This window comes from Gymnodraco acuticeps, unplaced genomic scaffold (genome assembly GCF_902827175.1).
Source record: "Gymnodraco acuticeps unplaced genomic scaffold, fGymAcu1.1, whole genome shotgun sequence".
NCBI lineage: Eukaryota > Metazoa > Chordata > Actinopteri > Perciformes > Bathydraconidae > Gymnodraco > Gymnodraco acuticeps.
In genome coordinates, this window is record NW_022991605.1 from 16418 (window position 1) to 43284 (window position 26867).

Consider the following 26867-nt stretch of genomic DNA (forward strand, 5'->3'; position numbering starts at 1 on the left):
TCATTTTACATTTGTGTTGTTGTCGATGCATGTGAATCAAACCCATGGGCGTAGGAAGCATCCTGAAAGTGGGGGGGGCATTTTTAACGGGGGGTTTGGGGATCCCCCCCCCACGAAAAAAAAAAATTGATTTCCTGTATTCTGGTGCATTTTAACAGGTGGTTTGATACCTTTATGTGGCTATACTAGCATGAGGAAAATGATGGGTACATTTTGTAATTTCATCTAGTAGTAAAGAAAGGAATCATATTTGATTATTAATTCAGAGCCGTCTTTGAATTAATAAAAAGCAGTTTAAATGCCCATTTTTTGTACATTTATATACAACAATACATATTTGTGAGTGCATTGAGAGATATTGTTGTGGAGAGTCATTTATATATAAATCGCAAAATACATTTGTGATTCCTTCTGTGAGCATTTATAAATATTGAGACTGATCTGACTCCATACAGATGTTAATAATAATAATAATAATTCCTTACATTTATTATAGCGCTTTTCCAGATGCTCAAAGCGTTTTACAAATACACATTACACGTATCATACATGCAATGGTCATGTACTGTGGACAATACCCACAGGAGCAAATTCAGGTGAAGTGTCTTGCCCAAGGACACACCGGCTTTACAGACGCAGCAGCGGCGGGTTTCACCCCTTGATCCTAGGTAAGTTCACCTAGGAATGGTATCATTGACTTGAATGTTCAAATAAATGTTGCTCTTCTATCTATATTGGTCATATGATGCCCCTTGACTGAAATGCTTCCTGTTCAATATCCCCACTGATTTCCTTAACATTCTGGGATGAGTCCACATCACAATTGACTCTAAACTGTCATTTCCCTTTCATCACTCACCTCAGCAATGGACCTCTCTCCACTGTCCCTGTGTTCTGCCTCTGACTCACTCTCAAGCGCCTAGATGTCAAGAGAGGTGGTGAAGTGATCATTATTTATTGAGCAGTATACTCTTTCACATTGAAACATAACAAGTCATACTGAATGTAAATACAACTGACTCTAAAGTAAGTCCCAGTCTGTGACATTGGACATTTTGAAGACTCAAAGTCCCAAGCAGTAGGTAGAATATTAGCTAGTCTATGTAATGTGCACAGAAAATAAATAGTTAACTGAATACTCTGGACCAGCACCAGAGGCGTTCCCATACACACAGGCGTTGGAGCTGTTCTTCATGAAATCCCAGAAGGATGACGTGCTCTGACAAACAGTGCCATCTTTGCGCAAAATGATTATACAGGAATGAAAAGTCAATAAATAAACATTTTTTTTTTTTTTTTCTTCTCCGCACATTTTCTTGTGGAGATGTGTGTGCATCTTGATGTGTGTGTCACTTGTGTTGTGGACACTTGTCTGTGCCTTTGTGTTTTCATATGCTGCTTGAGGGGCAGTAACACTGTGTGGTCTCACAGTGATGCTTTATGCCAGTAATTACTTGGCGGAGATGAGTCGATCCAGTGAAGGGAGTGTCCCTTTGTTTCAGCTTTAATGACACAGCTCCTGAGCTGATAATGGCTGGTAGAGTACCTATAGTGTAATGCAGAATTGTACAATGTCTAGAACGGGCTGAAATGCCATTATCAAGCCAGAATATATCTATACAATAATATATATTACACTTACCTGTGTAGTATACTATGAGTGTAAATAGAAAGGGAAAGAGAACGAGGAAAGCGATGGAGAAGGACAAAGATGAACATGATAATGACAATTACAATGTATATGCCAGATGCTTGTTGGCATGGCGTGTCACTACAGTAATACGATTAACTTTAATCAGCCATTAATGTAATGGCAGATGCATGGATGTATAATGCAATGTAATTACATTACAGAGATAATTTAAAAGCAGGAGGACAGATTTGGTTATAGAGAGCAAAACATTAAAAAAGAGCCTACATGACCTTATAGGACAGGTGTTTGTTAACCTAATGCATACTGTTTGTACAGTGGGAATTTAGTTATATTCTGACAATTATTATTGTTTTATTATATTCATACACCACTTGCCAGCATCGTATCATCATTACACAACATACACCACCCACGTCTACAATCTCCACCTAAACACTAACTCTTCAATGCTACTAAAATCATATGGCATACATTTTGAATAAAAAAAAAAGCTCAGTTGAATACTTTGCACTTATGGTGTGCTATCATCCACTCTTGACTTGTTCAATATTCTCTTCGTCCTTATTTCTGTCACTTGTTGTCATCATAGTAAATACAGCTCATTGTCTTTGCCTGGCTATGGTTCTGCAACCATTGTTGACGCTGCTATATTTATACTAAGTCAAGCAGGGTTTTTCAGCACTTCTTTGCACATGTCACATCCATTCATTTTTCATTGCTAATTGTTTTTTGAGTTGCCTGAAAATAAAATGAAATGGTTGAGCATTATTAAGTTGTGATCCCAAACTGCTGTCGCTTTAATTTTTTAGCTATTTACATGCATGTACATTTTTTGTGAGCGCTGCATGTGTTCACCTGTGTAGGTGTGTGTTTTTCTACAGCTTTGATGGTGACATTTCTTATAGTGCCTTTTACTGCAGAACATGGTGAATAGATGGTAATTATCACCAGCTGTGCTAAAAATACCACATCCACGCTGTAGGGTGAAACCTCCTCCATCACTATTCGGGGGGTTTATTATAAAATGTTTGTGTGTTTTTTTGCCATTGGATACATATTTGGCTGGCAGCGGCTTGATAGGAATTTCCTTATCTATCCTTTCCAGAGCTCTTCTGCCTTCATGTGAAATTGGCACGTTAATCTGCTGCGATTTTCCTCCCTTGCACTTTTACCCGCACTGCTCATGAACTGTAAATAGGAAAGCAGAGAGCAGTCTCCCATGCCCTCTGCAGCCAATGAAATTCTCCCTTGGAGGTTGGAGACAAACAACCAATTGCCAAGCCTGATGTTGACTAAAAATGTAGCCCCAGCCTGAAGAGAGCATTGGGAGAGAAGTGCTTGATCTTACTTTTTTCTGTCTTTTTCCCGCATACTCCCCTGTCTAGGGTATTACCACTCAGTGCACAGAGGTGGCCACATGCTTGTTGATTTGCCAATTTGCTCTTCATGTTTCAGAGTGTCCTCACTGTTCTGTAGATATGCATGGCCAGTGATGCGAAGATCAGATTTTTTTTTTTTTAATCATATAACTTGGGTCAAAGAGTGCCTCCAAAATACAGTTTTGAAAGGGGGGGACAGCTTGGACGACATTGCCTAGTCAAATCAGTCAAATCAGCATTCTTGACAGCAGAAAACAGCAAATGGGCCGCAAACTCTAACTACTGAACTATCCAGCGGACCAAGATCAGCATTTTTAAACCATTTATATAGGAGACAACTCGAGAAACAAAGCAGTTCAAAGTCCTTTTGTCTAAAATATCCAAGAAAAGGCTTTAATAAGGTTCCCTTAGATAGGTGATATTTGTAGCCCCTGGAACAACTATTTGATAGAAGTGATCCGTTTCAAAAGAAAGAGCTAGATTATTACTCTAAGCTATCGAAGAGAAACACATTCCCATATAATGTCCCCAGTTGCTTTTTATTTTATTTAACCAAAGCAATTTGTATGTACTAAAGTAAGCTGTTTTCAAACACCTTACTTTTACAATAGATGCCGTACATTTTACGGCAAGTATTGCACGCCTGTCCGTCCTGGGAGAGGGATCCCTCCTCTGTTGCTCTCCCTGAGGTTTCTCCCATGTTTCCCTTTAAACTGTGGGTTTTTCTCTGGAAGTTTTTCCTTGTACGATGTGAGGGTCTAAGGACAGAGAGTGTCATATTGATATTCTGTACAAACTGTGAAGTTCACTGAGACAAATTAACATTTGTGATATTGGGCTATATAAATAAACATTGATTGATTTATGCCAAATACACTTTCAGAAACGAGTGTGGGGAGACAACAACATGTAAGCATAAAACAGTTATGGTGCCACCTTGTGCATCACGCAGATAACAATCAGAGCAAACAATCAGAGCAAACAGTCAGTTTACTTTTACATAAATCACACAGAAGCTTTGGAAGGAAAACTAAAAGGTCAGGTAGGAGCAGGCAATTTATGTCTTTCCTGACATGACTTATGTGACTCTTTGAGGAGTCTCTCTTCACAACTCAGTGTTGAGAAAGTCTGAAGAAAGAAATAAACAGTTTTTAAATGAATTATGAATTCCTTGCACATAATTGCTGTTTATTTTGTGCCCATTTCAACAATTCCCCATTTTCCCTCAGTAATAGTATTAACAGTATTACTTTTAGTATTTAAAATGCAATTCTGCATTGATCATTGTTCACCACACCTCACCACGCACTCAAAACTGAAACAGAACTGTTTTCAAGCACCAACCGGCAATATAGCATCACATGGATGATGCAGTTCTTATTCAATATCTTCTCAGAGTGGGTGAGCAAAAAGTTCAAGATGCATTAAGAGGGATTTAAAAACCGCATATGAACCCTTATTTGACCTTTCCTCCAAGGTATTTACTCCTTCTGCAGTCTTGTTTATTCTCTGATTACTTTTATCCGTGCCCCCTGGTTGTTTTACAGTGTCATTTCCACAGTCTGGGATGGTGTCTTACCGTTCCCGACCGTGTCGAAAGTGAGTGGGGAGATGGTTGAATAAAAAGAGGAGAGCCAAAGTGGAGATGAGAGTTAAAAGTGAATACCAGAGGGTGGAGCGTCACGGTAAACCCCCGCTTCACATGAGGTCTCCAATCTGTCTCACTTCCTCTCTCTTCCCCTCAAGGCTGTTGAATCACTGTGAAAAAAGAGTATTTATCAGAATCAACAGGAGTGTTTTTTGTATGTAGGCATGTTGGTCACACATTTACATACCAACAAGTCCTCCAACTCATACGACCAAATGGGCCGATTGTTCAAGCCCTTATTACGACCAAATGTGTCGTTTGTTCAAGCGTTTAATATGACCTATAATTACGTTTTACAGTTTTCGGCCTCTAGTGCTCCCGTTGAATGCAGACGTTACAGATGGTCGTTTATTCACAAATAACCCTCTCTGTAAAATCCTAAATTGTAGGATAGTTTGGCCATTAAAACGCTTTTTGATTAGATTTCTAGCGAGAAGTGTATATTGTACTTTTAGAATCCTCGTCCAGTCGATATGTAGGATCTATAGTTTGAACATTTAAAAAAAATAAAATAATACTTTATTCCGAGTGTTCTTGCTTTTCTCTTAACACATTGTAATACACGTTTCGGCTGCATTAAATATTACACATCTGACGTACTTCACTATTTATAGAGCCCTGATGAGAAGACTTCTGGACAAACAGGAAGAAGTGCCGCCGAAACTGAATATGTGACGTGAATCATAAATATATCAGCAATTAAACAACATCTTACATTTATTTTCACACAATACGTCTCCTTGCAGTATCAACATTAATTTGGCTGACTTTTATATTTGATCCAATTGGTAGATAGGTTATATTTACACCATAACGGTGCACAGCTGATAGAAAGGGACACCTAGTGGTTAAAAAACGTTATTGCATTTTGTTGTTGAAATTATGTTATATTTGATGAAAAAAATATTAAGAGTACATACTTTCATAGGGGGAAAGTAGAAGGTCAATGATAGAAATATAGAATAGATAATATCAAGAATATACTGTAGTGATCTCTACAATAAAACAGTTTAGTGCAGGACGTCCAAAGATATTAACAGGAGGATGTGCAAAACAGACATACTAATAAGGCTTTATTTAAACATTAAATAATACTTTAAGTTAAGGTCTTCTTTTGAATAAGAAAACAATGTTGGGGGTACCCACAGATAAATATTAAGTCTGACAAAGTACAATCACCTTCCCTGAATTTGACTCAGGTGTAACTAAAGTCTGATTTAAGGGTTGTTTATATTTCACATAATTAATCAGAATCTGCAAAGTAACTAAAATAAATGTAGTGGAGTAAAAATACCAGGTTAACCTCTGAATTGTAGTGGATTAGAACAAAGTAGTACAATGCTGCTGTAACAAAAACATTTCCCAACTTGGGATCAAAAAAGTATATCTTATCTTATCTTAAGATGATCGATGGCTACTGCCATATTTGCAAAATTTGCCTCTGAACCTTGACAAGTGCATGTTTCAGGCTTATCAATGAACAACAGGAGGGGTCACAGACACAAGACCAGCTGTTAAACAAAGCTCTTCTGACCTTAGCTGTCAAGTGGGTATATTAATGCTGCCCGTTATGGACACAAGCAATTTCCACCCATTTATTAATTATATGTTTTACATTTGATAACACCACTGTGTTTCGTATCCCCTAAACCTCCAGGGTGTACACAGTTTAATACCGGCAACTTCTAATTGTGGGAAATACGAAAACGTCTTTTAAAACTACAATTCCCAGTAGAGACGTGCCATAGAACATTTTGCGAAACACACAATAGCCAGCATGTGTAGTTCTGGGGGTGGGGGGAGATGCTGGGCTGGACCCGTCCAATTCCAGTTTTGGATAGTCTGTCGTGGTTCCATTCCATTTCAAAGAGCTGTTGACGCTCGGCGTAACCTTGTCGCACTGCCACTCCAACATCCAATCACAGGGCTTGACGACTAATCACGGGGTTTGTAAAGTAAGGCGGATGTTGTAGTCCCAAACGATAGCTGGGGATTCTGGGTAGTGTAGTGTCTTCGGAAACTCTGTAGTGTCTAAACTCCGAAAAAACTATTTGTTTCTCCGAATCGAAGATTAAAAACACAAAAGCATTGTACACAATTCAAACCAATCAATATTGTGTAATCAACAAAGATAAACTGATGTTTTTTAGTGGATGAGTAATGCAGATATCACTGTCTAATCATTTGACAGTGAGGGGAATACTATGGGCTCAGAACAGTCTCATAATACACACATGCACAGAGAAGAATTCACACATGATCCGCAATATGATTCACACTTGTATTTCCGGATCCACACTTGTGTTTTTCAATGCACACACACATGTGTTCCGTTTCATATACATGTAAATAAAATCCAAATACAGAATTTTTTTTTACATATGTATTTTTGATCCTCACATATTTGTTTTCCGTTTAAAACCTCTGCACCTGCAAACACAAACCGCTTTCTCTGCATGGATCGCTGTGCATTGTGTGTGGGTTTTTTGAGACTCCCCTGACGGTCAGCCGATTCGTACTTGTAATTTTTTCTATCTATAGCCAATCAGATGTCTCCTCAATTCTAAGCCAATCACATGAGCGCGCCCCCACGAGGGTAGATTTCTTGCGTTCATGACGTAGCGCTTCATGTACGCATTTTGCGCTGTCCGGAGCTGACAGCTCCATGGAGCCTGCCTGCAGGCGCTAATCTCAGGACATCTCCACTCTCAGTACAGCGCCACTTTCCGAACAAGAAATGCACGCAAATACAAGCCTTTATATTATTAAGGTACAGCGCCACTTTCCGAACCATTGATGAATGCTTGTGTGCACAAAAACGGCAGGCAAAACCGTTTTAAATGTGTGTTTCCTGTATGGCGAATACAGCTGCTTTATTTATGTCTGTATGAAGTTGTTGTGAGTGTGGAGGGAGCAGCTACAGGTTAGCTTAGCCTAATCGATCAGTGCACTACGAAGCCAGGGCTAGACAGTGAACTGTCAACGGGGGGAGCCCCGCCGGTCATTATTCACTCTTAATAGTTTGATCGGTGCTCTCTATAAAGGCCGATCAGGAGAGCTGGATCTGATCGATATGGACATAACCGCGAGTGAAGTATAACCGGACGCGAGAGAGAGATCAGACCAGCTGCTGAGTCTGACGGAGACACGCAGCTCTGCATGATCACCTGAAGCTCCGCCCTCTGTTTAGCGAGCTGACCGGACAGCGCAAAATGCGTATATGAAGTGTCATGAACGCAATAAATCATACCCTCGTGGGGGCGCGCTCATGTGATTGGCTTAGAATTGAGGAGACATCTGATTGGCTATAGATAGAAAAAATTACAAGTACGAATCGGCTGACCGTCAGGGGAGTCTCAAAAAACCCACACACGAATGCACAGCGATCCGTGCACAGGAAGCGGTTTGTGTTTGCAGGTTCAGAGGTTTTAAACGGAAAACAAATATGTGAGGATCAAAAATACACATGTAAAACTTGTTTCTGTATTTGGATTTTATTTACATGTATATGAAACGGAACACATGTGTGTGTGCATTGAAAAACACAAGTGTGGATCCGGAAATACAAGTGTGAATCCTTTTGCGGATCATGAAATACAAGTGTGAATCCTTCTGTGTGCATGTGTGTATTATGAGACTGTTCTGAGCCCATAGAATACATCCGGTTTTATTATGAAAACTTCGAGACCGGAAAAACTGTTTTCACCCAAGCCCCCAGGAAGTGCGCTGGACTCTGTTGAGAATATTCGTTGTGGCCAAACGGCGGTACTACACTTCCGTTAGGTTGCTGGGCCCAGAAACACTTTTTCCCATTGACTTACATTGGGAAAGAGTGGTTTGTAAATCGTTGGATAATTTTTTTTAAACTAAATAAATTACCCAGTATGAACGTTTGTACAGCCCTTATTAAAAACATTCGGTCCTCAAGTTGTAAAATCTGCTAATAACGTTATTCTGAGAGTTATTTCCCTCTGCATTATGAACGAGCATCTAACCCACGGGACCGCACCGCCCGGCACGTTCATGTTACGTGTTCAGTACTACATGCGCTTTACCTTTACCCATGGATGCACAATAAGAACGGACCCATATCACCTTACTGCCATCCAGGGGCGGATCTACCGGGGTGGCATGGGGTGGCAACTGCCACCCTAAACAATAGCCTTGCCACCCCAGCTGCCACCCCAGTTGGCATCTTTGTTTTGAAATAAAAGTTGTGGCTCATCGGACATTTATGAGAGAAAATCTCTAATGTCCGAGTGCAAGTGAATGCAGCACAAGACGCGAGTCTTGTAACCCCTCCCCCGTCCCTGGCGCGAGAGTGGAAATATGATTGGTGGCGAATTCACTTGAACGGGGGGACGGCGCAAAACGAGAAGCCTTTCGGACTCAAGTAGACGGAAGGAATGAGGTAGTTGCGGTCTACAATGACAGAGAAGAGACTGTGAAGTTTGGCTGCACTCAGCATTGAATCAAAACGCACTAAAGCTTTAGATCTTAATAAGTTTGTGAGGCGTTTTGCTGAACAACATGGTAATCGCCGCATTCAGCTGTAATAGGCATGCCAACTTCATGCTCTGCTCACGGATGACTCGATGAGCATAACAAACTGTTAAGATGATGACATTGTATGCGTGTATATATTTTTTTATTTGTGGGGGTCTGCCCCCAAAAAACTGTTTTAAGTCCTGAGAAAGTAAAATAAGACGGTGTGTAAAACTACACTGCCCAGACAAAAAAAAGTAACCACTTTGATTTAACTAGGCCAGTAGGTAAGAACTTTCCACTGGATAATAACTGCAGCGATGTATATGTTTTAGCTGAATACACGTTTTTTTAACCCCAACTGATGCAGTTAGTCACTTCTTTAATATTTGTTCTTTCTGATGCAAAGTCAAGGTTGTAACTGTATATCAATAATGATATAATTACTTGTTTTTCAAATTTGAAGGAGGGTGAGCAAGCATCTTGATGAACATTCATCATTAACTCCTCCAAAAAATATAGTTTATTCAATAATAAGTGAATATGTGAATCATAACAGTTCTTCACTATATCTGTAAAGCGTCTTTGAGCACCTGTAAAAGCGCTAACAAATTAAATCTATTATTATTATTATTATTTATTAACAGTGATTGACAGCTGATGGGAATAATATGATTGTTAATAGTATCATATTCATTCAGACAAACATCGATGAGACAGTTAATTAATATACTTATTGCAGCAGTCTTCATAGATTTGGTACCCCTGCTGGTCTAAGAGTGAAACCAACTCATTCAGTTAAAATTCATTAAATTACGTCTGCCACCTTATATATGCATATGTAAGGCTTTACTGATGTGCCACAATAATATCACCTATGTCATTGAGTTAAAATATTAATATTGTGCCTTTCCAAGTTAATATTGATTGTAGGGGTGTAACGGTTCACAAACATTTCGGTTCGGTACGTACCTCGGTTTTTAGGTCACGGTTCGGTTCGGTACGTTTTCGGTACAGCAGAAAAAATTATCACAAAACATTAAATATATATTTGTTAATTATTATTAAACTGTGAATAATGTATTCAAATAAATACAAAATATAATAAAATAAACATTAAGGTGCAGCATTTCGATGAACTGAAATAATCTGTATTTGAACTGTACTGTACTAGTACCTAAGCAGCCAGTTTGACATTAGGACTTGCTTGTCATTGTATTTTCATGTTTTTTTAAAGAGAAATGAACTTGTCCACATTGCTTGCCGAAAGGGCAGATCTGCTGGCACTAATAATGTCTCCTGCTGTGGAGAACACCCTCGCTAGGGACAGAGGTAGCAGATACAGCCAGGTAGCGCTTTGCTAACATGGCAACATAAGGATATTTGGCGTTTTTATTAGCTTTGGCTCGGTCTGAACTTTTTGCGAGTGGTGGAGGCTTAAATGCTAGTGGGAGTTGGGTTTGCACTTCAGTCTTTTGGTACCGGTGATATTCACGTTCGGGTGATGCCTTTTCATATGAGTGCAAGTTTGATGTATTGCCAGCCGCGTAACCAATTTTAGTTGAACAATGCCGACAAACAGCTTTGGTTCGGTCCACCTGTCTTTGTCCTTCATCCTTGTTCGTAACTGCGAAACCAAAATGTTCCCAAACCGGAGACTTCAATGATGCTGGAGGATTTTCGAGCTCAACTTTATTTGCGTTCGCCATTTCCTCAAATTACTGACTACATTTGAACGCATCCCTGTGACCAGCTCTCATAGTATGCCTCTCGTCCAATGAAATGACTTGGTCGCTCTATGATATATACCTGAGATTACTTCCAGAAAGTTGTTCATGTTCTCAATTTTTTACGTTTAACGCTATATTCGTTCGGTACACACGTGTACCAAACCGAAGGGCCCGTACCGAATAATTTCAGTACGGGTACGTGTACCGTTACACCCCTAATTGATTGATATGATTGCGATTTAAATCAGCATATACTTCTGCCAGGGGATGCCACCCCTCAAAATCTCCTGCCACCCTCTTGCCACCCCATGAATATTTGTCTAGATCCGCCCCTGCTGCCATCCCACGGAGCTGTAATAATGGATATATTGCACATGTTTGCTGTAATTCATCATTTGTAAAATATTATACTACACATCATTGGCTGTATGATGTAAATCTTGTACCGTAAATGTTGTATTAAATAAAGTTAATATTACCGACGTAGATTAACGTCCCTGTAGCTTCTTATTGCACTGTATATATATGTATGTATGTATATATATATATATATGTGTATATGTATGTATATGTGTATCAGTGGCAAACCGTCAGGGCCTTCAAGGTATTCAGAGAATACCCTGGAATACTCAGATAAAACAAACAAAAAATTGATTTAATTATATAAATAAAATGTATATAAAATGAATAAATGAGGGGGGGGTGCGGCGGCGGGGGGTGTGTGTGTGTCTACAGAAGGTCCAGTTGTGATAGACACGGTTCGCCTATATGTATATATATATATGTATATGTATGTATATATATATATATACAGTATATATATATATACAGTATATATATGTGTGTATATATGTATATATATACATATAAGTGGTTTCATGTACAACCCACACAAGTATCATGCTAAATTAAGCTCTGTTGCTTGGATATCACTAGATCCTGTTACATCAGCGTAATATAAAAGTACATAACGATTTATGTGAACATTAGCATAATTACTAGCTAGCCGCTAGCTGTTAACTGCCGCGGCCGCCTCGTTAATATCAAAATCTATCATATAACAAACCATTACCATGCTGTCATGAACGAGCGGCGCTGTTACGCAAATTGACGTGCTTACGGCCCGTCCACACAGCGGCGTGCGTTGAAGCTTGCCGGCGGGCGTGTCTGAAACTCGACCAACAACCAATCACATGAATCTCCCGCCCCTGACACACAAGCAGCGGTTTGGTTGGCTAGAGCTTGTACTGGCATATGATTCGATTGGCTGATGCTTCTGCAGAGGCTTCAAAAGTTGAATATTGCTCAACTTTTGCAGCGAGCCACGCCAGCAAAGCTCCGCGTTGCTTCCCACAATGCAGTTCGGCGAAAAGTGACGTCACCCCATTCAAAGTGAATGGTGAAGCTTTCAACGCACGCCGCTGTGTGGACGGGCCGTTAATGTGAACGAGCATTTTGGGGGGCGTGGTTAAAGTTGCGCATGCTGTATGAGTGCACATACGGGTACTTCTCAGATATGACGGGTAATCTGTGACGTTTCGCTCTTTCAAAAGTTGGGCCATTTTATCTTCATGCACCAATGAGCAACTCTCATATGAATGAATGAGGCCCCGCCTTCCACTCTGTATCCAGTTCTTATTATACATCCATGTTTTCACCCCGTGAGGGTTGACGCTAACTTTACATGGAAGCTGCCGCATATACACGTTATCCTGGCGAGACCTCAAATCATCTTCGTAATATCTATCAAACTATAGATCCTACACATCAACTGGACGTGGATTATAAGAGTACAATATACACTTCTCGCTAGAAATCGAATCAAAAAGTATTTTAATGGCCAAACTATTCCACAATTTAGGATTTTCCAGAGAGGGTTATTTGTGAATAAACGTCCCTCCGGAGCATTTGCAAACAAGACAACTAGAGCACCTCTAGTGGTCGTGTAAGAAACAACATACACTTTAAAACGTGTCTCTGGGTCGTAATAAGGGCTTGAACAATCGGCCTATATGGTCGTTTTTTGTAGGAGGACAGGCTGTTACATACCTAATGAGAAGTTTCATGTAGGATGCTAAGGTGCAAATGGTCACTGGAACCTTTGTTGGTTTTTCCAAATTCTGGCTTTACTTTTTTTAATACACACGTACTTAAAAGAAGGATACAAGAAATTAGCTACACTCCATTTGCCGAGCATTTTAACAGTCTGGGTGAACTCCTTACTATCTAGTAAGGAGACCTGGCCTAGGAGTGATGATGGAAAGGTTGAAGAGCAAAGTTTGACCTCCTCCCTTATCGAGCAGGTTTGGTGACCCTGATCTTAGAGTTACAAATGATTTAAAGATGGTGGAATTGGTTGATTAACAATAGATTAATTGACAGTGTAATTGGTAGATGCAATCAATAACTCTGTTTAGTCTCTGTTGAATAAATTGACAGACATTGCAAGTTTCCTTCAAGATAGCCTACTTGCACAGTAGATTATATTTACCTGTATATGATTGATAACCATGCACCTCATTTTCAAAGTTATTAACAAGTGCCATTCTATATAAGTAGCACTGTTGGTTTGAATCTAATTACCAAGCTAACAAGCTATTATTTCCTCTGCATAAAGAGCTGTTAAGCCTCTTTAGAGTCCCTGTATTTCAAAGGAAAATGTATTTTCTTAGACCTTTGTCACTAGGAGTAATAATGTGTACTAGGATGTTTCATGACTACGGCACCAGTGGCAAACAGAAAGATAAACTGAAATTGTGCACTAGCTTGAAATAGCCACTAAACTCAATGATTGCGGGAAAATGGCAGTATTTAAAGTCAAACTTCAGAGTGTGCCTTCCTGGCCAAGTCTCAGCAATCATAAAAAGATTCTGACCAGTCGACAGAAAATAGTGAGATACATTTCCTGTAGGTTTTTTTATAGAGGGGTTATTTACAACCTACTGAGGCCGTTTCAAAGTGTTTTAAATTCAAAGATAACCCAAAATATATAATAATAACTTAATCAGCATAAATGAGCATATGAAATATTGTGAAAAAGGCAGTACTACTGACAAAGTGCTTCCCACAAAATACATTATAAGAATGAATGTAAAAGAGACTATTCAAGAAAAACATGTACTACTGTAATACAAAACCTGATAATAAGATTGGATCACATGTATGTTGTTGACTTAGTTAACTGCCTCATTTATTTAAGTTCAGCAAATGTTTAACTTAAATACATGTTGTTTTCATGACAAAGAAAGGCTGCACATCTTTATATATGTTGAACTGGAAATAGCAAATGAAAGCTAAAGGATTACTGAGACAGTTATACATTTTCTTTTCAATGTTTTTCTTTCTAAAAACAGTATGCCTTCATTTATTTATTCCTTCCCATTTTATAGATGTCAAATTACAAAAATAGGTGAATAAAAAAAAAGAAGAATAACCCAAAGGAATGTAAGAAACCAGAACAAGAGAAAAGAATAAAATGATTCATGAATTAATGTATCACTTTTAGTGAATGGAGCTTACACATCAATGTGAATGCAGCAATCTGCAATTCACTTTTTGGCGTTACATTTTTTTGGGGCTCATGTTTTGAAGCAAGGACCTGAAATATGCTCCATGTTTTCCTGCAGTAACCCGCCCTCATCCTCTCCCTCTCTGTCTGCACCACACTGAGTGAGTGGGTGCTGATGGAACATGTGCGATCTCTCAGCGTAATGCACTGCAACGTTAAAGATCAGGTTGTTAACACCATGATCAGGGACTGCATTAGTGGCACTGGGCACTCCTTCACTGTACTGCTGAAATGGCATAATTGACTTAGTCAACACATACACCCACTATTGGACACACACACACACACACATACACACACACACACACACACACACACACACACACACACACACACACACACACACACACACACACACACACACACACACACACACCACGGTTTGCCCCTGCCTCCATTCAGACACCCACACTCACTCCCACATTATTGAAACTCAAAACCTGATACAATTTAATCAAAATTAAAGCCCACATGCTGTGAATTTAAAAAGGTCTATTAGCAGACTCATTATCAGTTGTTTATTTTAGTCATGTTAGTTGACCTTTTATTCTCTTTTTATACTTTTAACAGCTAATTCTTGCTTTCGCATTTTCTCTTATCTTTCTCTTTCCCTGTCTTTCAAGACACCTACATAGGGCATAGAGTTAGAACAAGTAGGCCTTACTATTTATATCTCGGATCTTGAGACAAAGTTGTTACTGCCATTATAAAACTTGGTGTGTGTGTGTGTGTGTGTGTGTGTGTTGCATGGTTACCATTTGTGTCTGCTAATATATGACCAATGTACACATGTATATATATTATTTTTTATACATATTTCTGCACGTTAACTTAGCTTCTTAGTGACTGAAATTTTACAAAAAGATTAAAAGTTGTTGGGAAATTGCTTTTATTTAGGAATAGAGATTCATCATTTTCCTATTCCATCTATCACACAGACATAGAGGAAAGACAAACCACAGCCAGCAAGATGGGAGAGACAGATAGAATGTGTTGAGTAGACCGAGACAATTTGGCAATTGCAACAATGGTCTCACAGATAGAGCTGATTATAGCCGAACTTGCCAATGAGGGCTGCATGCTGGAGAGACAGATTCGAGTTGTAACCTGGAAGAGATGGAGGGGGGTGAGGAGCTTGATGAGGATTGCATTGAGCCAGTGAACAATAGGCAGAAGGAAAAAGGCCCCGCCAGAAACGGAAATGGATAAATCAGGTTGGGAGGGAGAGAAAGAGGGAGTGAGAGAGAATGATAGAACATGTACTAACGAGACAATGGCTGAAAAGGGAACACATTGAAGACCCAATGGGGCCATGTATTATTATTATTATGTATTATTATTATTATTATTATTATGTATGCTGTAGTCCAGTTAGCTTTATGTGAATATCTGCAAACAACTTGTGTTCAACTTTGAAAATTGTATTCACGCTCATCACTTGAGTTGACGTAGTAAGTTATATTCCACCATTGTTAAGGGCACACTTTCAGTTGAAGCTACGTTGTTGATTTTGTTATATTATTTGCATGTGTGCTTTGTTTGCATTTCTTTGGACTGGAGAACGACATGCTGAGAGAGCTGGAAGTTGCGAAGGTGATAATCAGGTGTAATCAAGGCTAGCTCTGGACGCCTGATTCTCTTTGGCAGGGAACAAAGAAACACTTGCCAGAGGTAGAAAGGTCAGGTTCAGAGGATGCAAGAGATGGGTAAATAGGAAACGTAAGCACTTCTTTAAATTAACAAACTGTGCGAACGTTTCTGTACGCCCAAAGGTCGTCATTCCTGCAACCTCACTGCATTTTATGTCACTGACACTCTCTTATGCTAGTGGCGACAGCTTTTTGATCTCGGTTCAAGGTGCTTCTCAATCAAACAAGAACACAACAAAAAAATGCTTAAGACTTTAGGCAAAATGAACACAATGCTGACAAATGATTATAATATTAATATTATATAATATATAATGTTCTCTTGGAGTTAACATGGCAAACTTGTTATAAAAAAGTACCCTTTTTAAAGATTTATCCTGATACAGACAAATATTAGCTTTCTTTTGCAGTATTGTTTCTGGCCACCTGGTGAATAAAAGTCCAGTGTTACTCACGTAAAAAAGTTATTGTCAGTCACTAATTTGTATTCTGTTCTTTTACCGTACTTTAAAAAGAATCACAAACATTGTAAAGGTAAATGTAGTTCTGATTTTCACAATTGCTGGGTCAAGACCCCAAAGTGATTTGAATACTAATGTCTTGTTCTAATGTATCTATATATGCTGAGTGAGGAAACCTTTTGCAATACTGACTGGCACTGTATTAAAGTTTCCATGGGTTTTTCTATCAATTCTGATAATAACCATTTACCATTGTGCTGTTCCAACCTGCTCATTTTTGTAAAGAGTATCTTGTTTTGTCACCCACAAAAACAGATATTCTTCTGTTGAAACTATAGTTCAGGTTTGTGTCCACACTGGAGTAATGAGGGGGGTGAAACATAGGCAAAAGTATGCAACACTACACTCCTTCACCTTGAAATGGCAGTGGTCCCCTTGATAAAAGGCTAATAAGCCTAATCAGGCTTGATTAATTACATCGATAGGCACTGCGTTTGCCAGCTTATTTGATGACTTTATCTGTGTTGTGCACCGGGCTGAGGCGATGATGGTGTTCCCCAGGAGGACCTGGAAACATTTCGCACAAGTCAAGGTTACTGGTGCTAGAAAAAAAAAAGGTAGGGTGTTGGGATGTTTCTCAGGGCGCACAGATAAAAGAGTTGACTGAAGTCTGAAGGGCAATGAAACATGTCTGAGGGCTTGTGTCAGGATTTGGTGATAAATAGATAAGATATTGTGACCTTTAAATGTGTGCTCTATGCTGTTTTCTCAGCCCAGAATTACCCTTTACTAGGACCTGTGCCGTGTGAGTCTCTGGAAAATAAAGTCCAGAAAGTGTCTGTCCCCCCTCGAATAATAACACGTACTGAGGCTTGAATTGGACTCTTGAGAATAGCAATCATTCTCCTCTGAGGCCCTTTTCAAATCCCATTCTTTTAGTCATTACAAGAGAAATCAATGTGGTCTTAAGCCATATAATCACAGCCGTTGACCTGTGCAAGGGATTGAACTGCTGCTGCAGTTTTATTGAAGATAACAATTATGTATTCATTATCAGTTTGAAGCAAATGTCAGTGTGGTGGATTGAGAACTGGTTCAGGTTTGAGATCACAATTCAAATGAGGTAGGCACATTATTGTGTTGACATCAAAATGATTACAATGCACCTGATATTCTGCAGTGATGCACCTGGACAGCAAGAAACATCTGTGTTTTTCAAGTTTAAATTGCAAATATAAAAACAGAAAGATAGATGACACTTGTATAAGTTGTTACAAGTTCACTTGTTTCATCCTAAATCTACATACTTGGATGTAGTTATACTCCCTCTGTTTGTGTGTGTTTAGTTCATTTACATTTAAACATACAAAACATGATGTATGCCTCTGGGTTTTCTTAATTTCGTTTAGAACCACTTGAGAATCCCTTTGTTGCCTTTTGTTCTGCATTAACTATAGCCTTTGCAGGCTTTCCCCCTATGTGGTACCTCAGACATCACAGCCTTTGGGATGCAGGGAGCCATGTGTTCTATATTTATCTTGCTTTATGATTTATTAATAGTCTCTCCAGTATGCGCAGTACTACAAATACAGTGGATGCAGAGCACCACATTCAGCATCTGGCTAGGAAGGGAGTATGCGAGCTGAGCAATAATTTGTCAACTCAGCAGCTTTCTGCTGTAACATCATGCACGTCTGGGATGATCCAGGGTTTCAGGTTACCTCGCTACGCAAACTACTCTCTGACTCAGCACTTGAGTGACCCACCTATCCTATACATTGATAGCACAATTCAGCAAGTGTTTGAATCAGTGTTTAAATTGTGCGAGAAATCTCATCACTTTTTCTCTTTTTTTCTTCCTAGTATGAATACTTCAATGCGGTGTTGATCAATGAAGTTGACGAGGAGGGGAACAGCGTTGAGCTTGGAGGAGAATTCCTCCTGCAGCCCAATGACCACTTTAACAACCTGTCAGTCAACCTGAGTCTCAGCACAGTCCAGGTGCCTACCAACATGTACAACAAAGGTATGTTGACTACCTCCAATTTATCTCACTGAGTCACTCTCGTTTTATGTCCCTGGATGTGCCCTGAGGTCCTCTTCAGCTAGCTTTTTAAATATCCCTAAAGTCCCCCAAAATACAATTGGTGAGTCCGCTTTTATCCATTGCGCTCCCAAACTGTGGAACACCCTACCAAGAAACATCAGAGAGGCCAACTCAGTGGACATTTATAAACGACAGCTAAAGACACATCTTTTTAGATTTTTATTAGCAACCCCCCACTTTTAAATGTCCTTTTAGTCTTTATTATTTACCTACCTTTATATTCTTTTTATTTCTATTTCTGTTGTACCTATATGTTCACTTTGTTTTATATTGTTGCATCGACTCAGTTGTCTTATCTGTCAGAGACAGATAAGACCTGACACCAAGACACCATTATTTATTTTATTTTATTTTATTTGTATTATCATACATTTTACCTCCTTGTGTCTATTAACCTGATAACATGTTATACTTTGCTGCATTTACCTTTTAAAGTTCTTGTTACGTCCCCACTAAGGTCTAGGGGACCTGGAGACAATAACACACCACAACCAATAATTATGAGGGAGTCAGCATAAAAGATTGACAAAAGGTTTATTCCTTGAACAACCTAACTGAACAGAAGTTTAACAGAAATACTCTTTGTGTGAGGAGGAGGAGGAGGAGTCAAAGGAGATTGTGCCAAACAAAAGAAATAAGCATAACAAAACCAGGCCTCTCTACATCTATCCTTTGAAACCAAAACTCAAACCCTAACTAACTAAACTACTCAAAGCTGAACAAAACAGAATACAGGGGTGGCAACAATCCGCTAACCTAGTGTGTACATTAGTTACCTACGTGATGAGAAATGTACAGGGTACCCCAGACTTACCTAACTCCCCCACCTCTCAACACACACACATTAACAAAGGTTAGAACAAAGTAGAATGAGCTTCTAAACAAGGCAGTCAATTGCAGGCTCCTCAATCAGCAACAGGCCCAGGGTGAGAGAGAGAAGACTTCCTGGGTGCCTCCTTTATGGTCGGCCCTGGCTGCTGATAGGCCAGCTGAGGGTGAGAGGATCCAATCAGACTCAGGTGCACAGGCAGATACCGATCAGCTGCTGATTAGCTGTGCAGAAGACAGGAAGAAGAGAGAAACACAGGAGGGAAGAAAAACCACACAAGTACAGCCTGCCTGGCACGTAACAGTTCTTAACAAATAATCTGAGGGGAATTTCTTGTTGTTTGATTTTAACTGGTGATGTGTCATTTTGTAAAGCACAGTGAGCTGCACGTGTTGTATGAAAAGTGCTATATAAATAAAGATGTATTATTATTATTATGATAAAGGTGTAAAAAACACATCATGACCATAACATATCACGTACATCTTAGCCTCCCACGACCAGATATTTTTGCTGAATTCTTCAATAATTTGGATTAGTAAAATCCTAACAATCCGTACTGCAGTTATTTTGTGTGCATGTGGATGTGTCCGGAAGAGGATTTGAGTTCATTAACTGTAACTCTTTGGATCATCCCTGCCACACACTGACTTAATTAGCAGTAAAATAATAAGACATTCTGCTAATTTACCATCCACTCAAGTCCAACCCATGAAGTCATGGCCTAGTACAATGCTCAGTGGACAGAGTGAATGTCATGTCGGCTTAAGCCAAGCTACCAGAGGCGAATACATTGTATGGAGGGAGAGGAAAAGAGGGATAAAGCAAATGAGATAGAAAGTAGGTTAAGTCAGAATGATGGAAGGTCTGAGCAACAGATTAATTACAGCTAGGTGGAAAAAAGGGAGAAAGCAAGTGAGAGCGACAGGAGGAGAGTGAATGAAATGGAAAGGAATTGAATGAAAGGGCTAGGAGAGTGAAGCTGGCAGGCCGATTCAGGGAGAGGAAGAGTCATTTTGATTTGATTCACAGGCAAATTAGCAGAATTGAACACACACACACACACACTGAGAAAACGTAAGAGTTTTAGATCTCCAGGCTTTGTTAACTGATAGTGATAATATGGATGGTGTTGGCTGAGACTGCAGGGAGTGCAGTGCCTTGGTGGGCGAAGCATCACGGTTCTGCAAATGAGACTAAGAATCTAGGAATGGGGGGGATGGAACATTTTTCAACATACTTTTTAATTGTTTTTTACTTTGGTATTAATCTGCAATTTCTGTTGTATCTATTGATACAGTAGTTGTGAACAAAGAACCTTTGTATTCCTCTTCTGTATTTTTTTGTATTTGTATGTGTGGTACATATTTTGTTCTTGCCACGACTGTTTAATATAATGAGAAGAATTATGATCCAGTTAAACCAGTTGTAAGCTTAACAGATAGCAAACGCTGCAAATTAACCTTTTATAACATGAACAAGATTTTGAGAATGAGGGCTGTGTTCTTATATCAGTGCTGCTCTTTTCAGATTACATCCGACTATATTTCTGAACCCCCCCCCCCCCCTGCACGTATAACAAGTCACTGTCGTCTGAACCTGTTTTTTATGCGGCTGAGGAGCTGGCTGCAGCTTGTGTACATCATAAATGGTTTGATGGCAGCCGTGATGTATTAGGGGTTGAGTCCATGATAGCAGAGAGCTTCATGCCCCCGGAGATTAATCGCAGGAGAAACACACCACATCGAGCATCCATCTTCCAAACTCCCATTGCAACCAAAACACAACATAGACCATCATGCTTTATGAGGCTACATGACAGGAACATGTACCATGTACGCAGTGAAGCCATGTACACATTTCCAGCATGTCGATACACTCTAATGTCCATTTATACCTTTATACTCTGAGATGGAGTAGTGTTCACATTCCCGTGAGCATGTGCACTCATCACTTGTCACTACTCCCTCGTTTCTACTCTTGCTCTCTCCTAACCCTTGTAAAGCTATTAAAGCAAAGTAAATTTGATCTGATCACTCTGACTGTTGCAGTGGGAAACCTACACAGTTCTACTTTTAAACATTGAGCACGTGTGATTATAAAAAATCATGTGCGCTCCTTTGATCAGATCGAATTAAGGAGAGCATTAGTTGAGATGAATATAAATGACAGCTTAGGGGGAAAGTAGAGCCCATACTCCCTGCCTCATCATGACGAGTTCAGTTGCAATAGAGACTCAAACTGCACCAGAAGTGACTGTATTGTTGTGTAAATGGAGCCTGGATCAAATCCAGCCTCCTCTCCTCTCCACCCCACTCCATAGAGGTGGATGGGTGTTTACTATCAAGAGAGGGCTTTAGTGTACTAGCATCCAGAGGACTAATTCAATCATGGCTTATTGGCATGATTGTTGACAGCAGAACAATGTTGCCAGCATAGAAGATGATGGGAAATCTGTTATCTGCTTTTCTCTCTCTGTGTCCATTAGGTACTTGTCTGTGTGACTGTCCCTCAGTAATATTCTGCCTGCCTTTCTGTCTGCCTTCCTGGCTTTCCTTTTTATCTCTCTCTCTCTCTACGTTCTTTTGTATATTCCCCCTACTGTATGATTGTGTCTGTCTGTCTGCTCATCCTTTTTCTCCTTCTATATTTTCCCGCTTCTGATCCAGGAAAAATTGTGGTAGTAAGCAGCTGTAATAGGCAACCCGTAAATTGAAAATGGGTTCCAATGATTGGATATACCCCACTATACATCACAATCAGTTTGGATAGAATTGTAAGCAAACGCTATATCATGTATTATCTGTTTTAGTTTTATTGTGATTGAATATAGCTGCTGCCTCGTCAAGTTGTGTGAAATAATGAAACTGAGTGACCAGAGCTGCAGACAAGAGCTGGGGAAAATCAACAATAGAAAACTGTTTAAATGAAGTCCAGCCTTATTATGGTTTTCCATTTATGCAGCTTTTTCTCTTTAGCTGTCTAGTTTGCAAGCTATGTGTGGCAGAGAGTTCTTCAAGTTCAATGGTGGGTGTAAAAAAAAATACTAAGCCAAAGTAAAAGGTAGGGCAGTCTGAGCAGCAAACACAAAGACAGAATTCAGTATAGTCTCACAGTAAGTGTACATTAATATGATATGAGTATTTTTATATCCAAACAAAGATATCACAAAGTAAGATTCAGGTCTTCACGCTATTATGAATCTGCATGTGACTGCATTTTGCCTTTGTAGGGCAGAATAGCCTAACATTTCCATTCTCTTTTATCTCTATAATAATTTTTTCTTCACTCTCATCTTTTCACTCTGTTTTACTGCAAACAGTTTTCCCTGTTTCTCTGTGTAATCAATAGGCCCTGATAGTGATCTTCAGAGGTGCAGTGTATGATACGATATGAGTAGTTGAGCAGGCACCATAGAATATCTTCCAACCTCCTGGACAGTAGAACAATAGTAAGCTTTTTACTGAAATGCTGTTTTATTTACTCTCCATACTTCTTCATCTCTTTTTCTTGTTCCCTTTAATCCTTAGACTCTGCAATCGTTAACGGGGTGTTCTGGTCCGAGGCCTTGAATAAAGTGTTTGTTGATAACTTTGAGAGAGACCCATCACTCATCTGGCAGTACTTTGGCAGTGCCAAAGGCTTTTTCAGGCAGTACCCAGGTAAGTGTGTTTGTAATAATAAAGCAATGTAAGGTAGTGGCTATTGAATTTGAGTGTGTGTGTGTATGTATGTTTGTAATTAAGTTGCTGTCTTCCCATAGCAGAAATACATGTGTAAAGGATTGTTCAGTCACTAACAGCTAGAGACTTGAGGCTAGCGGAGTGAGAGTAAAGGAGTAGAGGGGAGAGTAGAGAGAATAACAGAGAGATAGGTGAGAGAGTTTATAGAGATTAGAGTGGGTGAAGATGAATAACATTAACATCTTAAGGTGAAGTGGAAATAATAAGAACAGGGGTAGCATAATAATGAAAAGTAGCCTATTGAATGTACATGGTGAATATTTTTAATATTCTGTGTAGCACACAATATTAGAAAACAAATGGAAAGGCTTATTTTGTTATCTTTTGACCTCTTGAAACTGCATATGAATGTTTTTAATTATGCCTTTTTATATAACACTTCCCATTCTATGTCTGACATATATATTCTTTGCAGCTCTGGCTATCAAAAGGCTTCCTCTCAGTCCATTGTTAGTTTCCTGACCTGGAAGCCTCCAAAGTCACTGCTGCATAAAGACTCTGCATTCTTTCTATTCTATCCCCTAAAGTTCCCCATAATGAACCGACGTGAACAATTCTGTGTGCAATTTTGACACAGGAAGAGTTTCGAGAGAGGGATGTTGCTGTTGAATTTTTCAGTGTATTTGTTGAAGCTCTCTCAGCACTACATTCACCTCCATTGTACTGGAAGGACATCTGCAATCTTTATCTGCATGGCCACAAAACACTAGAAGTAATTGAGTAAATAGGTTTGCTTTTTTCAAATCTGGCAAACAACATCTCTATAAATAGCATGAAATGAGAAGAGTTAGTTGTATAAAAGGCATGTCGTGTGATTTGGCAGAGAGCCTTTAGGTCTCAACGAACCGTCTCTCAGGCCACCATATTTCTCTTTCAGCCAAGTTTGTTTTCCTGTGTGACAAATGATGAAGTATTGCAGTTCATCATTCATCTTTTGACTTGTGATGCTGACTCTGTCTCTTCAAGGGATCAAGTGGAAGCCGGATGAACACGGGGTGATAGCTTTTGACTGTCGAAACCGGAAGTGGTACATCCAGGCTGCCACCTCTCCAAAGAATGTTGTTATCCTGGTGGATGTCAGTGGCAGCATGAAAGGACTCCGGCTGACCATCGCCAGGCAGACGGTCTCCTCCATACTGGACACTCTTGGAGACGACGACTTTTTTAACATCATTGCTGTAAGTCAACGCAGCTGCAACATAAACGACTTAACCTCTATTTTTTTTATAGATTCTCACACACACATGCACAACACACAGGCAAACATCCGCTCTTCCTCAGATCAGAGGAAATGCTGGAACGAATCAGCTTTCTATCTTGTCACGCTCATAACCAATTAGCAGTAAGCTGAATGAAGATTTGAATTGCAAAAGAGACAGTTGTGATCGGGTCCTGCCTTAGGCACCGAAACCATTGTATCACATCTCAGTCTGATGAAACTCAATGTGTGTGTGCGACCACTCACTGCTGTTTCACATCAAAACGTAGCTAGTCGCTTTGCCAGCCTCCATTATCTTTCCCCACAGAACAAAGTCTTCATTATCGTTTGTTATCCTAATCATGTTATTTTGAAAATTATTCTTTTGAAAGAAGATTTAGACAATCAGGCAGAAACATATTGTGTTCCCCGAACACTCTTTAAAAGGATGTGTCATTTTGACTCATCTGTTTCTTTCTTGTTTTGATTCCTGCTACGTTTTCTGTGTTACCGTCTTCTCCTACAGAAGACACAAAATGTAAAAGTTATTATGTTTTTTTAGAAAAGTCTATCTATTGTGGTGAGAGTTGTTTCATGTTGCACTGTATACAGACACAAAGACAGATATTCACAGATGAATATGCACATACACACTTCAGGGTAATATTGCTGGCTGTGGAAGAACACACTTCTATTCTCTTTCTCGGTCTTTGAAGTCTAATTCATACTCATGCATTAAATGATGAGTGTTATCACAGTATTGCAGGCATTGGGTACATTGTGTACAGAACAGTGTGTGCATGTGTGTGCGGTTTCCATCAAGATGAGTGAAGTTTCTAACATCAGTTTGCATTTGAAACATAAGATTAGACGTATCTGTAAGTACAGCACATGTAAATCGACAAAAAACTGTAACTTTAATTATTACTTTTGTTTCCTACAGTACAATGAGGAATTGCATTATGTGGAGTCGTGCCTCAATGGAACATTGGTCCAAGCAGATGTCCCTAACAAAGATGTGAGTCTTTCTCTCCTCTTCTTCTATTGTTTTCTCCTGTTACTGTCTTTCGGAAATCAGCTGTTACTTCTATAATAATACAAACACAATGTCGATGATAAATGAATGTAAACTGAACAGAATTCAGTACGACTTGTGCGTCTCGCATATGGTATGTAATCATGGTGTCATTTACATTTATATTGAGCATGTGTGTGAGTGAGAGTGTGTGTGCGACCTATTAATCAGCCTGTTTATGAACTGGGTGGTGATGCTGCGAAAGTGATTTCCAGATGGCAGGAGAGAGAGATTAGTGACTGAGCTGAGTGACTTGTGTCCTTAAAGGGGAACTCCCATGATTTTTGAAGTCTGTTTACAAGTTTAAAGGTGAAACATGATTTATAAAGCTCTGCAACATCTGATAAATAGCCTCATTATGAGTGATCACTTGAGGTAACACTTCTTCAATCTGAAGTTTGAAAATGAAATACATCTTGGCATTTGGAGTGCACACTCCTCTTCTCTTGAGGCTTGGTAGCCAGTTTTTCGACAAGGTAGAATAATATGTTGAATAGAAAATAAGATATTTCAAGTATGTTTCAAAGCTTATCAGTGGAAGACTCTTTTCATTATGGTTAGACTTTTTCCTAAGGCAGTTAATGGTATAGATATTATGTGGTATGGGGAATGTTTGTATGTCTAACTGTGTTTATGGTTATGTACACCATCACGGCGATTACAATACTTTTTTATTAGGATAGCAAGAGGAGAATCCTTCAGTTAATGTGACATGATTCCCTTCTTCATCGCTGAGACTCTGCTCCTTTCTTTATCGGCTCTGCCTGCACGTGCCAACTTATAATTCCATCTCATCCAAATTCTTTAAAATTCCATTTAAAGATACAATCTATGAATATAATTAAATGCAATGACCCCTGTTGCTTTTAGCCCAGGCCTAACCTTTGGGATACAGCTTGCGCTTGGAATCCTTTCCATGTGTGTTTTTTAATCTGTGTGCCTATTGGTGTTTTAGGTTGATTTCTGTTTATTTCATTGCACACATGCATATGGATTAGCATTTTGTGCTTAATTCCAGATGGTAGTTTAATGTAGTGTGAGTCAGCCAGCTAAGAGGGGAAGGCAGTCTGTGCTAGTAGATAAAGCTAATGTCATTTACTTCAGCTGGGGGCAGTCGGTGACTATCACACTGGAGACTTAACCTTACTGACAAGTGTTTCCAAAATGTTTTATTTCATACCCAAAGTTCAACCAGGTCATAAATACCTGTTGTCAAGATTTCATGGGCACACATTCCCCTATTACCGGATATAAAAAGCATCCGAAGAAGTGCAATCCATCCTGTCTGATTAGAACTCACATCCACATTAGCTCCTGGCTAATTAAAGCCTTAAGGTAAAC

The 26867-nt window shown here is 39.4% G+C and overlaps 1 protein-coding gene across 1 annotated transcript in view; it reads left to right on the forward strand.

Moving 5' to 3' along the window:
- Nucleotides 1-26867, forward strand: part of LOC117533998 (voltage-dependent calcium channel subunit alpha-2/delta-3-like) — a gene marked incomplete at both ends in the record, with an annotated part of 90261 nt that overhangs the window by 15619 nt on the left and 47775 nt on the right. Inside the window, 4 exon segments of the mRNA XM_034198030.1 lie at nucleotides 18438-18600; nucleotides 23041-23172; nucleotides 24220-24431; nucleotides 25395-25469. Of these exon segments, the coding sequence (XP_034053921.1) occupies nucleotides 18438-18600; nucleotides 23041-23172; nucleotides 24220-24431; nucleotides 25395-25469 (582 nt within the window).